Source organism: Brassica napus, chromosome C4, assembly GCF_020379485.1.
Source record: "Brassica napus cultivar Da-Ae chromosome C4, Da-Ae, whole genome shotgun sequence".
Classification (NCBI taxonomy): domain Eukaryota; kingdom Viridiplantae; phylum Streptophyta; class Magnoliopsida; order Brassicales; family Brassicaceae; genus Brassica; species Brassica napus.
The window spans coordinates 18,881,446-18,900,778 of NC_063447.1; the positions used below are offsets into that span (position 1 = coordinate 18,881,446).

Sequence of the window (19,333 nt, forward strand, 5' to 3'; positions counted from 1 at the left end):
ATTGGAAAATTAGAGTTCCATGAGAAAGAGACAGTTACGCTATGATCAGCAACCCAATATACCAGTGTCTTTTTGGATCCATAGAAGTTGAAGAATTTGTAAACTGATCCTTGTTTCATATCATGCAAATATTTTTAACACGTAATCCTTGAATAACAATTCCCTGTTGTCGATGTGAAGATTAACATAAGACGACTATGTTTAAAATAAAATAAGTGGAAACTAAATTATGGAGAATTCACGTACCTGTTCGTCGATGAGGAGCATTTACAGGACAATACGTGTCTTTTTTACTGGCTTTCGAGCCTCCCAGAAATGGACCAGATGGTAGCTGTAACTGGGTTTCGTGGGGACCTGGTGAGACATCTTTGAAGAACATTACTTTTTCATCATTAGCGAAGGAGACAGGGGACTTGCCGTTTGGTTTCATCGCCATGGCTTGAGCTTAGAGCGGTTCTAGGGTTTTGGCTTGTAGAAAGGAAAGAAGAACAGTATATAAGAAAGAGAAAAAGAGGGAGGTGAAACGAACTCATTAAGAGGGCATTGATTGACGGGAGTAAAAAAGAGAATTGATTAATTGATTAGGAGTGGCTCGATTAGAACTGAGTTTGTATGATCTTCAATCGGAGAAGACGAAGTGTTAGATTCATCCTTCGTAGGTTTGGTTTTCTGAATGGGGTCAGTTGGGCAATAAGAAATTAATTGAAGCCCAAACGTAGAAGCCCACATGGTGAAGCCTATCTGATGTGTCAAAAAAACATGTTTCTGATTGGCTGATTTTTTAATCCTATGTGGCATAGCTACCCTTTGAGTATATCTCTCTTTTAGTATTGTTAGATTAATTAATTTGATAAAAAAAAATCTACATTTTAACAACTTGTTCAAGAATAATTAATGAAGAATTCAAATTTTACTTCAGATTTGATATCATTTTCTAATTTTTTTTGGTTAACTTTTGCATTTCATTAAAGCATATTAAAGGAGTACATCTTTAAAGAACTTACACATCTATAACACGCATTAACAAACTAAATACACAAAAGCCACGTGGCCAAAAAGTAACATGCAAGTGTGAACGCGATATCCTTCACCGGAATTCTCCGCTTCAGCTCAGCTACCGCCACCGTCTTCTGTACCACGAAGCCTTGTTCTTCGAAGCTTTATACTCCATCAGCTCCAATCTTCCGTCCAATCCGCCGCTAGAAAGCAAGACCTTTTTCTTCACCAGTTGATAAAACAGGGAAAATTCAATTGCCCTAAAAGAGATTTTTTGCCGGACCATCTTTTCAGAATGCCGACTCTACTAAATATCCTTCAGACCAACCAAAATAGATCCAACATCGCATCCTCCTTACCATCGAAGATACTTTATCCTTTAGCCAAACATAGGCTCCTATGAAGATGAGTAAAGATTGATTCTTCTAGAAAGGAGTGAGCGCTTAACCGAAGAAGATAGTATCCAACTTATAGCTAACAGGATATGATGATGTATTGCGGAAGAGGAGAACAAGTCCGATTTTATAGTCGGACGTTTTATTATTATCAATCAAAACAAAGATAAATCGAAGGATGGAAGAACTGCTATGTTTTGAATTGAAACTATCACTGCAAAATCGCCATCGCGAAAGGGAAAATCGCCAGAACGAAGCCGATAATCGATCATAGATCGAAAGGTATTTATACAAGAACAAAAGAAAAGGACGGTAACCGGCCACCGCTTTCGACAATGATCGATGAAAGTGTTTTTAGAGAGAGGTTGGAGAAAAATTGGGAAAAGAGATATGTAATTGATATCATTTTCTAAATTATTTTAATAAATACTTTAATTTTATTATAAAAATGGTAAAATTAACTGTCATAAATTATTTATAAATGCTTAAAATTATTTAAAAGAAGTGTATAAACTCAACTTCATCCTTCTAAATATGAAATTTTAAATAATAATTTATTCAATCTTAAACCTAAATGATAGTGTATTTCTGATTGAGTGTATTTTTGAAAAGTGGTATTTCAACTAAAAACATTAATTATCCAGTGTAAAGTAAAGATAAACCAAAAAATCTCTGTCCGCAAAACCGAATTACAGTATTCCGGTTTAGCGAACCGGCAATCCAACCACTAATGAGGGTTTACCGATACTTGCAGAAGCAGAAGAAGAAGAAGAAGAAGAGAAAATGGCTGCGACGAGCATCGCTTCTAGGTCGTCAACGTCTCTAGGCTCCATCTTACGAACCGCTTCAAGAAGAAGTTTGATCTCTCCTAGACTGCCGAGAATCTCCGTCCCGAACTCTAACTCCTCCCCATCGTCGCCTCTTCGTCAGACTCGAATCGAAGCTTCTTCTCTTCCCAGGTAATAACATTCGCCTGACATTTGTTACCAGTTGATGTAAATACATTGATAAAGTTTTGGACTTTTGGTATTTGAATCTGCAAAAAAGGTTTCTGCGGCGAGAACTGAGCACCCATCAACCGTTTCATAGCGTTGTCGCTGCCGCTTGCCTCGTTTCTAAACTCCCTTCTGACCTCACTTCTTATGAATGTGAGTAATACTACCAAAAGCTGCTTCCGATTGGTTGTGTTTGGATTTAGATAACACAACAGCTAGTGCCTACTCTTTCTTAAGCATAATTGGTTCTTGAATTTCCTGCAAATGGAATCTCTTTAGTTACGTTTTCTTTACAAAAGATGTGTTGAATGTGTCTGAGCTGATTTAGATGTGATTTAGATTTTAGAAATTAACAACTTTGCATCTTCATCGAACAGGTAGATTTGCTAACTATGTCAGTCCCATCTAAGAGGCAGCACCTGAAGTAGTAGATGGATGGGCTTTTTCCGCTTTGTTTGATGTTTTCAAGATCTTTATTAAAATACATTAACCATATGTTAGATGGAACCCTCAAATACAAGTTTTGGCAGATGTTATTGCTTTCATTTAGTTGGGTAACTTGGGTTCTTGTCTTATCAATTAAATGGTGATTTCGAACATTGTTATTGTAAGGAATGTATGATATAACCTCTCCCGGATACTACTCACTCTTTTCAAATTTAGAAAAATAAGTCCGTCTTGCACGGGAGAGACTCTTTTTTTTTTTTCCATTTCTACCAATTTATGTGCCGTGCCCTTGTTTTTGACTCAAGTGAAGGATGTGTTAACCGTCTGTGCACTTATTCCCTTTCTTGTTATAAAGTATCTGCATAGAGACAGACTCCTATTAAGATTCATATATCATGAGATATGTATTCTTGGCTTCATATGTCCTGTTGTGAGAATAACTTTACTTTCGTACTAATTTTCGCTTGTAGTTTCCAACGAATCTAGGATAAAAACTGTGTGAATTGTCTCACTTCTTTAAAGACACAGTGAAGTTGTGTATACTTGTTTTTCTCGATTATCTCTTGAGTTTTTGGTTCTCCAATCTAGGGCGTGTATTGTTTATCTATTCTGTCCATGAGAGCTCGCTCCATATTTTCTTGGCATTATCTCTCTTCAAGTAGAAATCTGCAGATATTTAGTTGAGAGAGAGAGAGAGAGAGAGACTTGAAACCAGCCATCACCGCGTAGAATTCTGCAGATATTTCTGAAGACATGAAAGTCTCTCTCTATCTCAAGTAGAATTCGTATGAGTTTGTTTCAGAACGTTACAAAATATATAGAATGATGAGTTCTTGCAGGCGCTAGTTTTTGGTATGAGTACTCCACGAAACTAATATCCAAGTTTCCGTTTGGGACCCAATGCGATGCCAAAACAAGAAGAAGAGTCTTTATAATGATGATTGAATGGTCATTGTTTGGCTTTGTGCCACCATGTGGTTTCACTAAAGCACTTAGTTCGTTTCCTCTTTTCGAAAATTTTGTTGACATATTCCAAATACAAGGACAACTTCTTTACTTCAGATTTCTATTTTCCAATTTGGTCAAGAAGCTAGAGAATCGTCAAAGTCGAAACAAGTTTATTTATGTGGGTGTCAAAATTCTTTGTTAAGCAGCGTCTAAAATGGTTCCCTAAGTGGCAAGTTGGTCATAACCGAATCAGTTGATCGATTTAAGTGATTCAAGTAAGTTTAAATCATTATATATTACTCCAAATTGATCTAAATTGGTATAAAACTTGTTTTTTAACGTTGATTTATTAGAATATTACAATTATGAAAAAAATTACATAGACGATTCGACAATGATAATACTATCTCCCTTACGAGGATTTGCGTCTAACTGCATTACCATAGCCGCCCTATGAATATCTACGCCTGACCGGGTTTACTTGCACTATGTTGAAGATCTTTTGTAAGTCTTTCCTCTGTAACCTGTATAATTGTTTTAATAAATCGATTTTTTCGGGAATTGAAACTTGGACCTACTGGTATAAAAGCATTAATAAACTCTTAGTCAAACCAATGGACTAAGTGGCTTCCACAATTGGTATAAATCAAGTGATCGTAAAGTGAATTATGACTAATTTAATTGTTATATATTAGTCTGAATTGATTTAAATTGGTCAAAATCGATTAAATCAAGTAATATTGAAGTGAATTGTGACTAATTTAATCATTATAAATTATCTATTAACAAGTGATGATCTTATTTTCTCCAATTTTGTTTTTTCACATCTAATTTTTAATATTTCATGAAAGTAATTTTTAACCAAACATAAAAACTTGTAAATTTGTAACAGAAATATACTCCCTCTATTCCTGAAAGTAAGATTTTCTAGAATATGCACGCTTATTAAGAATTTAATAAATGTTTATAATTTAATTTATTTTTTACTTTATTATACAATTTCCAATAACTTTCCACCAATGAAATTTAATCAATTCAAATATTCTCAATTAATGTTCCTCAAAAGTATAAAAAAGTAACTTAACAATATAGAAAATCTATCTTTGTGGAACAAGAAAAAAACCTAAAACATCTTACTTTCGGGAACGGAGGTAGTAACATTTATAATAAATAAAAAACTAGACTTTGATCCGCGCACCTGCGCGGGTTTATATTTTGAAAAATATGTTGATATTTGTTTTTCATGTAATTATTAGTGTTTGGCAAAATGAATCCGAGGAACAGAACCGATACCGATCCAAAAATATAGTACCAAACCCGAACATAAATTGATTAAATATTCGAGTTATTCAAAATTTTGTTATTTAGAGAACCGAATCTGATCCGAACCGAAGTATTAGGGTACCCGAATTATCTAAAAATATATTTATATACTTATATATATATTAATTATTTTTAGATTTAACGTATATAAAACATCAAGAATGATACTTTTAAATTAGTTTAAATACTTGAAAATATATATAGATAGTCAAAAGTAAATATCTGAAATAGTTAAAGTATACTCAAATCACCAAAAATACTTAAAATAATTATTGATTCTGTGTCCAAAATTTTAAATCAAGCCAATTGATATGTTAAGCTTAGGTATTCTGACATATGTTATTCAAATTTATAGGTAATATATTATTTTATTTATATATTTTGAGAAATTTAAAATATATAATGATTTAAAACTTTAAAAATAATTTAAATAGATTATCAAAACCCGAACCAAACCCGCAAAGATCCGAATCGAACTCAAACCAAAATTTAGAAACATCCTAATAGGGCTAAAATCTTTGACCCCTAAAACCCGAAATGCAAACCTATCAGAACCAAACCTGTGTGGGTACCCGAAAGCCCATCCCTAGTCATTATTATATATCGTATATTGTCATCATATAATTAATGGTATTTTATACGTACCATCATATAAGTAATCATATAATTAATAGTATTTTATACGTATCATCATATAAATAATTACATATATTATATTTTTAAAACTTAATATGAAATATAAAAACCATAATTTGAGTTGGTATTTCAAATTGAGCTCTGTGTTTTATTTTTCTTATATATATTGACAACATTTTTGTATAATGGTTATTGAAAAATAGTTTAGTAAAAATCCATTTTTGAATATATATATATATATATATATAGATATATTTAATCAATTTTTTGATATAAATCAACTTTGAATTATTATTTTGATTTGAAATATGTATATAAAGTTTAAATTTTGTTTAATGGTTAGTTTGGAAAATAAAAGTTTTAGGCAATTAGATTGAGCCATTTTCGTATATTTTAAAAATGGCCGAGATAGATAGTTTCTTATAATATGATGTACTTTCAATTTTTCTTAATAACATAAGTCCATTACTTTTTTTCTTAATACTACTATCCTTGTTTCCAAACAAATTTTTTTTTTTTTTAAAAGACTACAATCCATGTTTCCAAACACTCCAAATTTTTTTAATAGTCCTATTCAAGTCTCCAAACACTCCAATTTTGTACTTGAGTTTTAATAATATAGATTTATAGATTTTGAGAAATTTAAAATATACAGTGATTTAAAACTTTAAAAATAATTTAAATGGGTTATCCAAACCCGAACCAAACCCGCAAAGATCCGAATCGAACTCAAACCAAAATTTAGAAATATCCAAATAGGGCTGAAATCTTTGACCCCAAAATTCGAAACGCAAACCGATCAGAACCAAACCCGTATGGGTACCCGAAAGCCCACCTCTAGTCATTATTATATATCGTATATTGTCATCATATAATTGATCGTATTTTATACGTATTATCATATAAGTAATCATATAATTAATAGTATTTTATACGTACCATCATATAAATAATTACATATATTATATTTTAAATGCTTAATATAAAATATAAAAACCATAATTTGAGTTGGTATTTCAAATTGGGCTCTGTATTATATTTTTCTTATATATATTGACAACATTTTTTTTAATGGTTATTGAAATATAGTTTAGTAAAAATCCATTTTTGAATATATATATATATATTTGAATCAATTTTTGATATAAATCAACTTTGAATTATTATTTTGATTTGAAATATGTATATAAAGTTTAAATTTTGTTTTATGGTTAGTTTAGAAAATAAAAGTTTTAGGCAATTAGATTGACTCATTTTCGTGTATTTTAAAACTGGTCGAGATAGATAGTTTTTTATAATATGATGTACTTTCAATTTTTCTTAATAAGATAAGCCCATTATTTTTTTTTCTTAATACTACTATCATTGTTTCCAAATAAAATTAATTTTTTTTTTAAAGACTACAATCCATGTTTCCAAACACTTCAAATTTTTTTAATAGTCATATTCAAGTCTCCAAACACTCCAATTTTGTACTTGAGTTTTAATAATATAGATAATTCATTAACGCATATAATATGTCTAATTTCCAAATAATCAATTAAATTTTGACTTTTGGGTTGGCAATTTAGAAACCGGAATTGGAAATAGAGATAAATAAAACCATTTGGTTACATCAAAGTTTGGAGATAATTTTGTTTTAAAAAAAAGTCTCGTGGAAACATGCCAAAAGAGCTTCTGTAAATTCACAATGGAGTTTATTTATATGTAAATTCACCATGGAGTTTATTTATAAAACATTGTAGGGAAAATTATTTTTTTAGGCCAAAAAATGATAACTATGTCACAATATGCTAATTTCTATTTTGTACTATTTTGCCTCGAATGCCTTTTAGTATTTTCGAAAATAAATCAAATAAATATGTTTACAAACAAAAAAATAAAAAATAGTGACTACTGATGAAATACCTATATCAACTTAATGTTTTTTTCCAGTTCTAAAAATGTTTAATCATGATTCATATTTTGTTCTACAAAAAGTAGAATTGACATTCTACGAAATAGAAAATAAAATCCATTTTTTCACTGAATCTACTATGTTTAGAATACATGATCTACGTAAATAATAGTACTATAAAAATATTTGGAATACACATTCTGTGCTTAACCGATCGCTCAAAAATCTGTAGAAATCGGAATCTACACATTACTATAAATCTAAAATTTGTAGAAATCAATATTTACACATTACTATAACTCTAAAACATGTAGAAATCAGTTTCAAACATGTTTACTGTTTTACATATAGTAGAATGCAGATTCTTCGGATAAGGATAATCAGTTCCAAAAATACAAGAAGAAAATATTTGGAAATATTCAGCATCCATATATTTAAAAATTGATTTTTCACAAAAAAATTTAAAAAAAATCATGCTAAGCTTCTTCTCACGCCATTTTATATATTCTATTGATTGTCGCAAAAATTTTACTTCACATTTTTTCTACCATGATTCATATCTATGATTCATGTGGTGTTTGGGAATTGGTTGTAGCTTCAAGTTGGAGTTTTTCTGTTGATGAAAAGAAGGGGGGGGGAGGTTATTGTCTTTGGAATTGAGCTCCTCTCTGGAAGAGTTACCTATAAAGCGAAGCAAGATAATCCAAATAAGGTCAACATTGATCTTAATAAGATGCCAACTGATTCACGTACGGGTGAAGACGTGTATTAACCATAAATTTTCACATATAAATAAGAGAATGTGTATTAATAAGAGATTGTGTATTCATAAGAGATTGTGTACCTATAAAGCTTCTTCAGGAATGGAATAAGCAAGCAACAAAACCAAACCCTCTGCTTATTCCTTGTGGATTAACCATAAACTTTCACATATAAATTAGAGGACGTGTGATCAAGTACACAAACGTAACATCAATAAAAAAAGATATTTGCATTCATTTTTTTGCTATTACCTTGGAAGAGGTTACATTTCCAAACTCAGAGAACATCTCCTTAAGTTTCTCATTATCAACGCTATCATCAAGATTCTTCAAAGACAGATTTTCTCTTTGTGATTTCTCAAACCGGTTCATCCTCTCTTGCTCAAACTTCCTTCTCAGCTCTTGCTCTCACTCAGACTTCTTCTGAGCCCTACCAACGAACAACACATCATCCCCTAAGCTAATGCCATTCATCTTCTCAACGGCTTGCACCGCTGCTTCGGCACACTCAAAGTTCACAAACCCGAAACACCGCGAGTTTCCTTAGCTCGTCCTCACCAATCTCCTTGGGGAGACTCTTGACGTACACGTTAGTGAAACGCGGTGTAGGGGCGTTTGTACAAAGTTCTGATCGCGACATACTCGGACCGAGACAACACTAGCTATATGTTTGAACAGATCGAACAGTTGTGTTTCGGCCACTCTCGGCTCGGGTCTAGATCATCTCCCACGTAGAGCGATGAATTCGGATGCGTTTGATCAGCCGCAACCACTGGAGACTGAACCGGTATCGAAACCGGAACCTGAACCGAAGTCTGACACTACAAGAAAACACGCCGAATTCCGACGGAGGTTCCGACGGACACCAATGTCGTCGGACATTTGTGACGGATTACTGACAAATTTCTGACCAAATCCAAAAAATCGAAGTCGTCGGAATTCTGTCGGCCATTTCCGACGGAATTCCGACGAAACATGGTTCGTCAGAATTTTCCGACGACTTTTCGACGACATTCCGATAAAAAATGTAACCGTTGTAGTCGTCGGAAGTTCGTCGGTATATTCCGACGAATTTCCGACGACATTCCGATTAACAGTAAAGTCGTCGGAATTTCGTCGGTATTTTCCGACGAATTTCCGACGAACCATGTGACCGTTGCCGACAAATATATATGACCGTTGTATAGCCGTTTGAGATTGGACAATACCGACGGAATTCCGACGGACTGCTTTACATCCGTCGGAATTTCGTCGGAAAGTCGTCGGAGGTCCCTAAGCAATTTCCTATAAATACATCCCCTCCTCATTCAACTCATTCACACTTCATTCTCTCTTCATTCTCTTTAGTCATAACAATTCCGTGAAAATCATGTCTTCAGAAGTTTATTATCGTTCGTGGATGGATAAACCTCATTTGGATCCGAACACCAATTTGCTTACGGAAGAATACGTTCAAGGGATTGGAGAATTCATGAGGCTTGTTCAACAGCAACCGGATGCAAAAAGTGGTATGTTAAGATGTCCCTGCTCTTCTTGCAATAATAATAAGGTTATAAAAGAAATTGATGTTTGGACTCATTTGTATATGAAAGGGTTTTCACGTAATTATAAAGTTTGGTACCTTCATGGGGAAACTTGTTATGAATATGGTGGTACTAGCGAACCTCAGCCTGTTAGTGAACTTCAGCCTGATATTAGGTTAGAAGAATCTAGAACGGATATAGATTATGGTGTAGGTACTGAGCAGATGATACATGATCATTATAGAGGGGAAGAACCAAACCCCGAATCTAGGAGATTTTTTGACATGTTGGATGCAGGAAAACAACCTCTGTATCAAAATTGTAGAGATGGTCATTCAGTCTTATCATCTGCAACTAGATTAATGGGTATTAAGACAGACTATAATTTGGCTGAAGAATGTATGGATGCGATTACTGATTTTGTCAAAGGTATTCTACCTGAGGATAACCTTGCACCGGGTTCATACTACGAGGTTCAGAAACTTGTTGCAGGTCTTCAACTACCGTATGAAGTGATAGATGTATGTATTGACAACTGCATGATCTACTGGAGAGCGGATGAGACACGGAATGTATGCAAATTTTGTGGGCAACCTCGTTATCAGGAGACGAGGGGAAGAGTTCCAATCCCATTCAAAAGAATGTGGTATTTGCCTTTGACGGAAAGATTGAAGAGGTTGTATCAGTGTGAGCGCACAGCAAAAGCAATGAGATGGCATGCAGAGCATTCCACAAATGGTGAGATTAGACATCCTTCAGATGCAAAGGCTTGGAAACATTTCCAGTCAACATATCCAGAATTTGCGGAAGAGAGAAGAAATGTTTATCTTGGATTATCTACTGATGGTTTCAGCCTATTTGGAAAGCATGGAAGACAGTATTCTCTATGGCCAGTTATTGTGACACCGTACAACTTACGGCCGAGCTTGTGCATGCGACGAGAGTTTTTGTTTCTCTCAATTCTCGTCCCCGGGCCAGATCATCCTAAAAGATCACTAGATGTGTTTCTTCAACCACTAATATATGAGTTGCAACAACTATGGTTTTGAGACATACGATGTTTCGCGCAAAGAAAACTTTCAGATGCGGGCAGTACTTATGTGGACAATAAGTGACTTTCCAGCATATGGTATGTTATCTGGATGGACAACACATGAGAAGCTATCATGTCCATATTGTCAAGATGACACAGATGCTTTCCAACTAAAGAACGGAAGGAAAACGTGTTGGTTTGACTGTCACAGACGATTTCTACCACCTGATCATCCATACCGCAGGAGTAAGACTTCGTTTACGAAGAACAAGCAGGTGTTTGATGGTCCACCTGAGGAAGTTAGTGGGAAATCTTTGTTGAAGCAATTTAGGTATTTTGATGCAGAAAGGACGCCAGATGTAGGTGGACATGAAAACCTTCGAGTCAATGCGGTTGGAGAGCTACATAACAGGCACAAAAAGAGTATTTTCTGGGATCTGCCATATTGGGAGAGTCATCTATTGCGGCATAATTTAGATGTCATGCATATTGAGAAGAACTTCTTTGATAATCTGATGAACACAGTCCTTAACATCCAAGGTAAAACGAAGGATAATTTGAAGTCAAGATTGGATTTAGTCGATATTTGTGATCGTTCTGAACTTCACGTTGATGAGAACGGTACGGCCCCTTTTCCCATTTATCGGCTGGATGGTGCTAGAAAAGAAGAGTTCTTTGATTGGATTACAGATAAAGTGAAATTTCCTGACGGATATGCATCAAATTTGGGGAACTGCGTTGATAGAAGCGAAAGAAAGTTTACTGGCTTGAAGAGTCATGATTGTCATGTAATTATGCAGTGCCTCCTTCCGTTTGCTTTTTCAGCATTATTGCCACGTAATGTTCATGAAGCAATTGCAGGTATATTATATTTTTACAATTTAATTTATTTTTATATTTAACAATTATGCTTATAAAAACTTAATACTTACGAAAATTATGTCTTTTATCTATGTAGGGATTAGTGTTTTCTTCCGCGGCTTATGCAGCAGAGTAGTGACTGAAGAGGGTATTAATAATTTGAAGACAAACGCACCAGTCACCATGTGCAACCTTGAGAAGATATTTCCTCCATCATTCTTTGATGTAATGGAACATCTTGCTATTCATCTCGCAAGAGAATTGGAACTTGGTGGTCCTGTGCAGTACAGATGGATGTATATTTTTGAGCGTTATATGCATCATCTGAAGAAGATGGTCAAAAATCAAAGCAGGGTGGAAGGATCTATAGTGGCACAGGTGATCAATGAAGAAACTGCAATCTTTGTTGAAAATTATTTTCCACCAGAAGTGCATACAAAACACCGAAGACCTACTCGGCATGATGATAGAGGGGAGAGAGCAACATATAATGTTACTGTCCCAAGCATGTTCAAGGAAATAGGACGACTTAGTGCAAAATTCACTAAGCATAGACTTACGGACACTAAGCACGCTCATTTGCAAACATATTTGCTCACCAACTGTGAAGATGTTCTACAATATGAGAGGTAAAAATATTTATTCATTTATTGTTAGATTAATATTCAATAAATTTATTTCATATTGATAATATTTTTGTATATAGTGTATATATGGCGGAGTTCCGTATGACTCACAGGCATGCAACAGAAGATGAGCTTCGACAACTTAGAGATAACGGATTTGCTGCGTGGCTTCGTAGTTATGTGAGTCATATATCATATTACCCTATGCAAATGATTAGTTTAATCATATGATGCTGGTGTTTCATATGATGCTGGTGTTTCATCTTTTTCTGGTGACGATGTTTACTACGGCAACATAAAAGAAATATTGGAAATCCAATTTCCTGGAATGGTTGGATTGCGTTGTGTAGTATTCTATTGTGATTGGTATGACACCACCCCAGATAGAGGAGTGAAGATTGATGCGTTTGGTGTTACATCAGTTCATTCGCGGCGGAAACTTCAATATTATGATCCCTTCTGGAAAATGCGTTTGGTGTTACATCAGTTCATTCATCAGAGCCAGAAGCCGAGGTTGGGGAGTTTGATGAAGATTCAGAAGATTCTGATTAGTTTTTTTTTTTTTTTATTGGTCCGTCGGAAATCCCTCGCAATATACCGACGACATAGCGACGACATTGGGTTTCATTGAAATTTGGAAAGGTCGTCGGTATTTCGTCGGAATATACCGACGACATGTGTTTCTATAAAATTTCAATCATAAAAATCTATAAATTTAGATGCCAAAACTATGAAAATAACACATAATAAGTGTTTAGTATAGTATTAGATCGCAACCGTTCAAATATAACAACTCATTAAAATATTTATGTATGCATATCATTGTTTTCATAACATCTCATCTTAACATTATATACTTATACAATCATATTTATATAAGCTTACACTACAAAAAATGTTGTTGTGTAAAATTTTGTTATAAAACATTTTTATTGTTAAATCTTTATGCAAATACTATATATATTATCAAAGATTTGGATTTTGCATTTAGAAACTTGAAATCAACACCCTAAACACTAAGTCGTCAGAATCCCGTCGGAATGTGTCCGTCGGAATATACTGATGGACACATTCCGTCGGAATTTCAATTTGTCCGGGAGAACCAAACCGCTTGAAAATTTTCGCGAATCGACATTTGGTATATTTTAATTATACCGACGGAATACCGACGAACCCGTGTCCGTCGGAATCCTCGGATATAATAACCCTCCTTCTTCAATATCTCCGCGGCCTCTCTCTCTCAAAACGCACACTCTCCGGCGATTTCTCCATCTCTCCGGCGATTCCGGCCCTTCTCCACCTCTCTTCACCGGCGAATCCTCTTCTCACTCTCATATCTCTTCCCCAAGCCCCAAATCATGTAAGAATCATCCCAAACCTTCTTTTATATCAATTGTTTAGGGTTTTGGAAGTTAGATCTCGGATTTTAGGTTGTTTGATTGAAAATTTTATGATTGAATGGATAGTTTAGGATATATAAGTTAGGATTGTTGTTTGGATTGTTGTTTTAGATTTTTTTGGAACATTTTTTAATTTTTAAAAACGTTTTTTGATTTTTAAAAACGTTTTTTGATTTTTTAAAACGTTTTTTTTTATTTTTAAAAACGTTTTTCAAGTTTCCAGTAATGAAATATATATAATAAAACGTTTTTAAAAATATTTAACAACATTTTTCTATATTTATAAATTTTTTATAATTTTGTATACATATATATATATATATATAAATCATGTATAATAAAAAATTTAAAATTTTTTATAATTTTTTATAAGTTTCCACTAATAAACTATGTATAATAAAATGTTTTTAAAAAAAAAAAAAAATATTTAACAACATTTTTCTTCATTTATAAATTTTTAACAACATTTTTGTATATTTATAAATTTTTTATAATTTTGTATACATATATATATATATAAATCATGTATAATAAAAAAATTTAAATTTTTTTATTATTTTTTATAAGTTTCTAGTAATAAACTATGTATAATAAAAGGTTTAATAGTTTTTTTTGAAACGTTTATAAAACCTTTTGTAAATATATAAATGAAAACATTAAAAATAGAAATGATTTGAAAATATGTTTGATGTATTAATTTTTTTTTTTTAGGGCCGAGGATGAAGCCCGCCCCGCAGCTCGTCTTCGACGTAGTTCGGTGAGCAGTTCCCGTGCATCGGGATCGTCTCATGACTCGGTTCCCGCATATATTCCCGCTCCAGCTCCCGCTGCCCCTCACGCTGCTGCTCAACAGGATCCGGGGGTCATGCCGGTTCATCTATTGGTTCAACAACCAGGTCGAGAGCATCTCCCGTTTCTCCAACCCAACCCACGACGAGGCCATAACACTTGGTTAGTATTTTTTTATTTGTACCGTTATATTTTTTCCTTTAATTAACTTGCTAACTTGTATTTTTTTAAGGGTTCACCAAGTCGAAATATGGCATTAGCCGGAGCATCAACCAGATGATGTACTCCATGCTCCGTTTTGGATATCCAAAGTGGAGTGTGATCCCTTCCGACGAACGAGAGTTGTGGTTTCGTCAGTTTGCGGTATAGTAACTCTTCATTTTTTTAAAGTTTTTACATTTTTTTTAATATATTTACTTATTAAATTGTGTTTGTTTTGTAGCAAGAGTTCAACTGGCACTCCGATCTTACGGAAACAGTCCGTAAGAAATTCAACGAAAAGGCCATGGACTCTTATACAAAGCAGATAAACGCGTGGAAGACAGTTTGACAGAAGAACAAGAAGCCACGGTTCATCAACGGGACGGTGTGGGAGCAGTTGATAGCTCATTGGGAGAAGGAAGAAACTGCAGAGACATCTTCTAGGAACTCCAGGAACCGGAAGAGCGATCGTGGCGGGAAAGGTATGTATCTGCACAACCTCGGCGCTTGCTCTATGTCTACTAAGGAGGATGAACTTGTAAGTTTTTTATTATTATTTATCTTTATATTTTTTAAATAAATATTTTATATATTCCTTGGCTAATAATGGCGGGTTTTTTAGATCGAAGCAAATGACGGTAATCCCGTTGATCGTCTCCAACTCATTAAGGTGGCTCACACTAACAAGACGACGGGTCAAATTCAGGACCCCGTGATCAAAGGTGTAGTTGATTTGGTGGAAGCTGAAATAGTATCTCAATCTCAGCCTCTCTCTGAAGACGGCGACTCTACGGGAGCTTCAACCAACCTGTCTCTATTGCAAATAAATGAGATGGTTGAAAAGGTAATTTTTTTTATTAATATTTTTTTTTTATAATCTCGATTACTTACTTGTCCCTATTTACTTACTTTAAATATTTTTGTAGGCGGTTCCTAAAAGAAAAGGAAGCCGTTTAGTTGGGTTGGCCCGTCGTGTTTCTTCGTATCCGGCATCTTCTTCGCAAGCTCCGTATGCCGATCCCATGATTCTCGAGGAGCTACATGACAAAGATGAACGGATTGGGGCTTTGGAGGAGCAGAACACCACTATCCTTTCGGAGAATGCCACTATCCTTGCTGAGTTGGCATCCCAGAAGAAGTTCAACACCGAGATTATGCAGAAGCTAGATCGTTTGATGTCTTCGAGTTCATCTTAGTTTATTTCGGCTTTTTAAAACTTTCGGAATGTTTTTTTTTTCTATTTCGGTTTGTATGAATTTTAAACTTTCTGAATGTTTTTTTTCTATTTCCCTTTGTATGAATTTAAATTATATAATATTATTAGTTTTAAATTTCTGATTTTTTTAATTTATTAATATCAAAAAATATATAAAAATGCAAAATTAATTCGTTTTTAAAATTGGTATATACCGACGGACAATGGTCGTCGGAATATACCGACGGACATATATCCGTCGGAATGTACCGACGAACCACATTTCGTCGGAATATACCGACGAACATTGTTCGTCAGTATATTCCGACGACTATTGTCCGTCGGTATATTCCGACGCCCAAAGTTCGTCGGAATACACCGAGGAACACGCTACGTCGGAATTGTCCGAGGAACGCTCTCCGTCGGTACGTAGTTTTTCCGATGAACTCTGGTCTCGTGTGTCTGCATCGTAATATCGTCGGAAGTTTGTCAGAATGACGTTTCTCGGTATTCGTCAGAAAGTCATCGGAAGTTCTGACGAAATTCCGACGAATTTATTTTTTCCGACGAAACGATACCGACGGACAGGTTCGTCGGAAATTCGTCAGAATCGGTCTATTCCGACGAATTTCCGACGATTTCGGCTATCAGAATCCCCCTGTTTTCTTGTAGTGTGAGCCGCCGTCGGGCTCGGAACTTGATCAATCATTGTCGACGGTGCAACCCCCGTCGCAACCGTGGCCGCCATGCTCGTGCGTTTACCTTTTTAGAGAATCACCGATACTTAAAAAAGATACTCCCTGTCCCTGTTCCCGAAAGTAAGATTTTCTAGAGTATTCATGTTTGTTAAGAATTCAATAAATGTTTATAATTTAATTAATTTGTTACTTTATTATACATTTTCCAATAACTTTCCACCAATGAAATTTAATCAATTCAAATATTCTCAATTAATGTTTCTCGAAAGTATAAAAAAGTATCTTAATAATATAGAAAATCTATCTTTGTGGAACAAGAAAAAGTTCTAAAAAATCTTACTTTCGAGAACGGAGTTAGTAATATTGTGTTCTGTATATTTTCTTCAAAGTTTATAATTTCCTTATTTTTAAGGGAAATTGTTTTTATTCTTATTTCGATTTTTTCTTTTTTAGTTTCCTCCAATGACCGAGAGGAGTGATGAGGGGAAAATCGAATCGATGTGAAGAGTGTGTCATTGTCTCATTGAGTCCTTTTTTACAGCGTCTAAATGAAGAGCTCTATACTCTTGACCCTGTTAGCTTAAAGCAGCATCATTAACCTAGAGATCCATTTAGGGTCTTTTTTTTTAATAGCTATTGTGAGTTAAGAGACTCCGCTAAAAGAGAGTAACATTTATGTGCTCCAATGTAAATCTCTTAATTAAGAATTCTTAAAAAACAATTATTAAACATATTTTTTAAAAAATAAAATTTATTTATTAAATAAAACATAGTAAGATAAAATTTTAAACATGATTTTTAAATAAAACATAAAAACAAAAAATTGGTAAAATAAACGAGAATAATTTGAAAGAAGCACCCGAGCTCAGTTGTTGTCTTCACCACGTCCAAATTTACGCCATATATGTTCAACTAAACCAAAATATTGATCAAATGTATCATCAATTGATCCCTCAAATGTGTTATGAGAAGAAGATGGCATATAGAAATTGTTTTGATTGTTTTGTGAATAAATTTTTTGATCAAGAGAAGGAGAGAATAAGAACAAGTTTTGATCAAAATGTGTTTGGTCGTTATGTATGGTGCGACGGAAAGAAAATGTTGTTGTTTTGATCAAATGTGTTGCTCGTTTTGTATGGTGAGAAGGATAGAAAATGAAGTGTCATACAAGAAACGAATGCAAAGACAATATAGCCAAGGGAAATGTGGAGGGAGATGGATCGTTCCTCGATGAAGCCTTGAGAGAGCGTGAATCCTTACCTGGACCGCTCCGTTGCACGGAGTAACAAGTGAAAGACGTGAAGATAGTCATCAAGACTTTACCAATTTTCATGTCGACCATTATGCTTAACTGCTGTCTAGCTCAGCTCTCGACGCGCTCCATCCAGCAAGCTTCAACGATGAACACTAAGCTCGGGTCATAACCGTCCCACCTGCGGCATTACCTGTATTCCCAGTCGTCTTCACAATGATCTTACCTCCAACGTACAACCACCTCCTCCTCCCTCTCGCTAGAAAAACAACCAAAACCGAAACAGGCGTAACCCATCTCCAACGCATTGGAAGAGGACTCGTCCTCTCTGTAGTCGCAATGGTGGTTGCAGCCTTGGTCGAAATGAAACACTTACTATGCCTTTAATGTTCTTGGAGGTCTTGATGGCTCATCTGCTTGTTATGCTGATGCTGATAAACCTGTAGGACACACAAAAGAGAAGACTTTAGTAAGCAAAGTCTTCATCTTTACAAAGAAATGCAAAAGGGGAAGAAGCTCACTCACCAAGTGCCTTGAATTGAGAACTTTCTGAAGCGCTTTCACATCAGCTTGAAAGCCAGAGGAAGAGAGCACAGCCTTGTCTGCTCTGGAGACATTAAAAAGACAGTAATGTTGATACTCAATGAACAACATCATCGATTGTAAAAAAACCAAAATTGATCTACTGAAACCCTAATAATCCAACTGAGCCTAGCACTGGATTACTTCTCCCAAAGGATCAAAGGATCAAGTACTTACATTTTATGGATCTTAGAGTAATCTGTAATCGGTAGACATCCGAGTATCGACGGCGATGACGCAGTAATCGGATCCAGCGATGGCCACACATGTTCTGCAAAACAGAACCGATCAATACAAATCAATGGCTTAAACTAGTAATTCGTATTCCCGATTTTAAATCAATCAAAAACTAAATTCAATCAATCAAATATAAATCAATCTGGAAAAAGAAGAAGAAGACTCACCCGCCAACGAGCGAGGACGAGACGGTCTCCAGTTAACGTCGACGAAGAGAGGAAGAGAAGAGACGAAAGACTTCAGATTTTTTTTCTATCGTGAGAGCAACACGTGTCCCTAAGACACGGAGAGACGTCTTTTGTGATAATTACATTTTTCTTTTTCTCTAAATCACAATTACACTAAGAAACCTATCTAAGAGCTTCTTCGTCCCTTCGTTTCTTGACGTCGTTAGCAACACATCGGAGGAGAATTTCAAAAGCATAATTGTCCGTGCAGCTCCTGGATCTACACTTTTGATATGTTTAAGCCACAGTTTTGCCAAATGTTAATAGCAGAGGTTGATGTGCTATACTGTAATTACTTAAGTTTGTGGATT

At 34.7% G+C, this 19,333-nt stretch overlaps 1 protein-coding gene and 1 long non-coding RNA gene across 2 annotated transcripts; one reads left to right on the forward strand and one right to left on the reverse strand.

Moving 5' to 3' along the window:
• Positions 1 to 2,092: 2,092 nt before the first annotated feature.
• Positions 2,093 to 3,026, forward strand: LOC106394623 (pentatricopeptide repeat-containing protein At2g27800, mitochondrial-like). Its single transcript, XM_013835191.3, has 3 exons — positions 2,093 to 2,350; positions 2,439 to 2,539; positions 2,764 to 3,026. The coding sequence occupies exons 1-3, from the start codon at positions 2,175 to 2,177 to the stop codon at positions 2,793 to 2,795; spliced, it is 309 nt and encodes a 102-aa protein (XP_013690645.1). The 5' UTR covers positions 2,093 to 2,174; the 3' UTR covers positions 2,796 to 3,026.
• A 14,778-nt stretch (positions 3,027 to 17,804) lies between these two features.
• LOC106394501 lies at positions 17,805 to 19,241 on the reverse strand. Its single transcript, XR_001278887.3, has 4 exons — positions 18,963 to 19,241; positions 18,736 to 18,829; positions 18,502 to 18,583; positions 17,805 to 18,416 (listed from the first exon to the last, which is right to left on the reverse strand). It is a non-coding gene; the product is annotated as an uncharacterized LOC106394501 (long non-coding RNA).
• Positions 19,242 to 19,333: the final 92 nt, after the last annotated feature.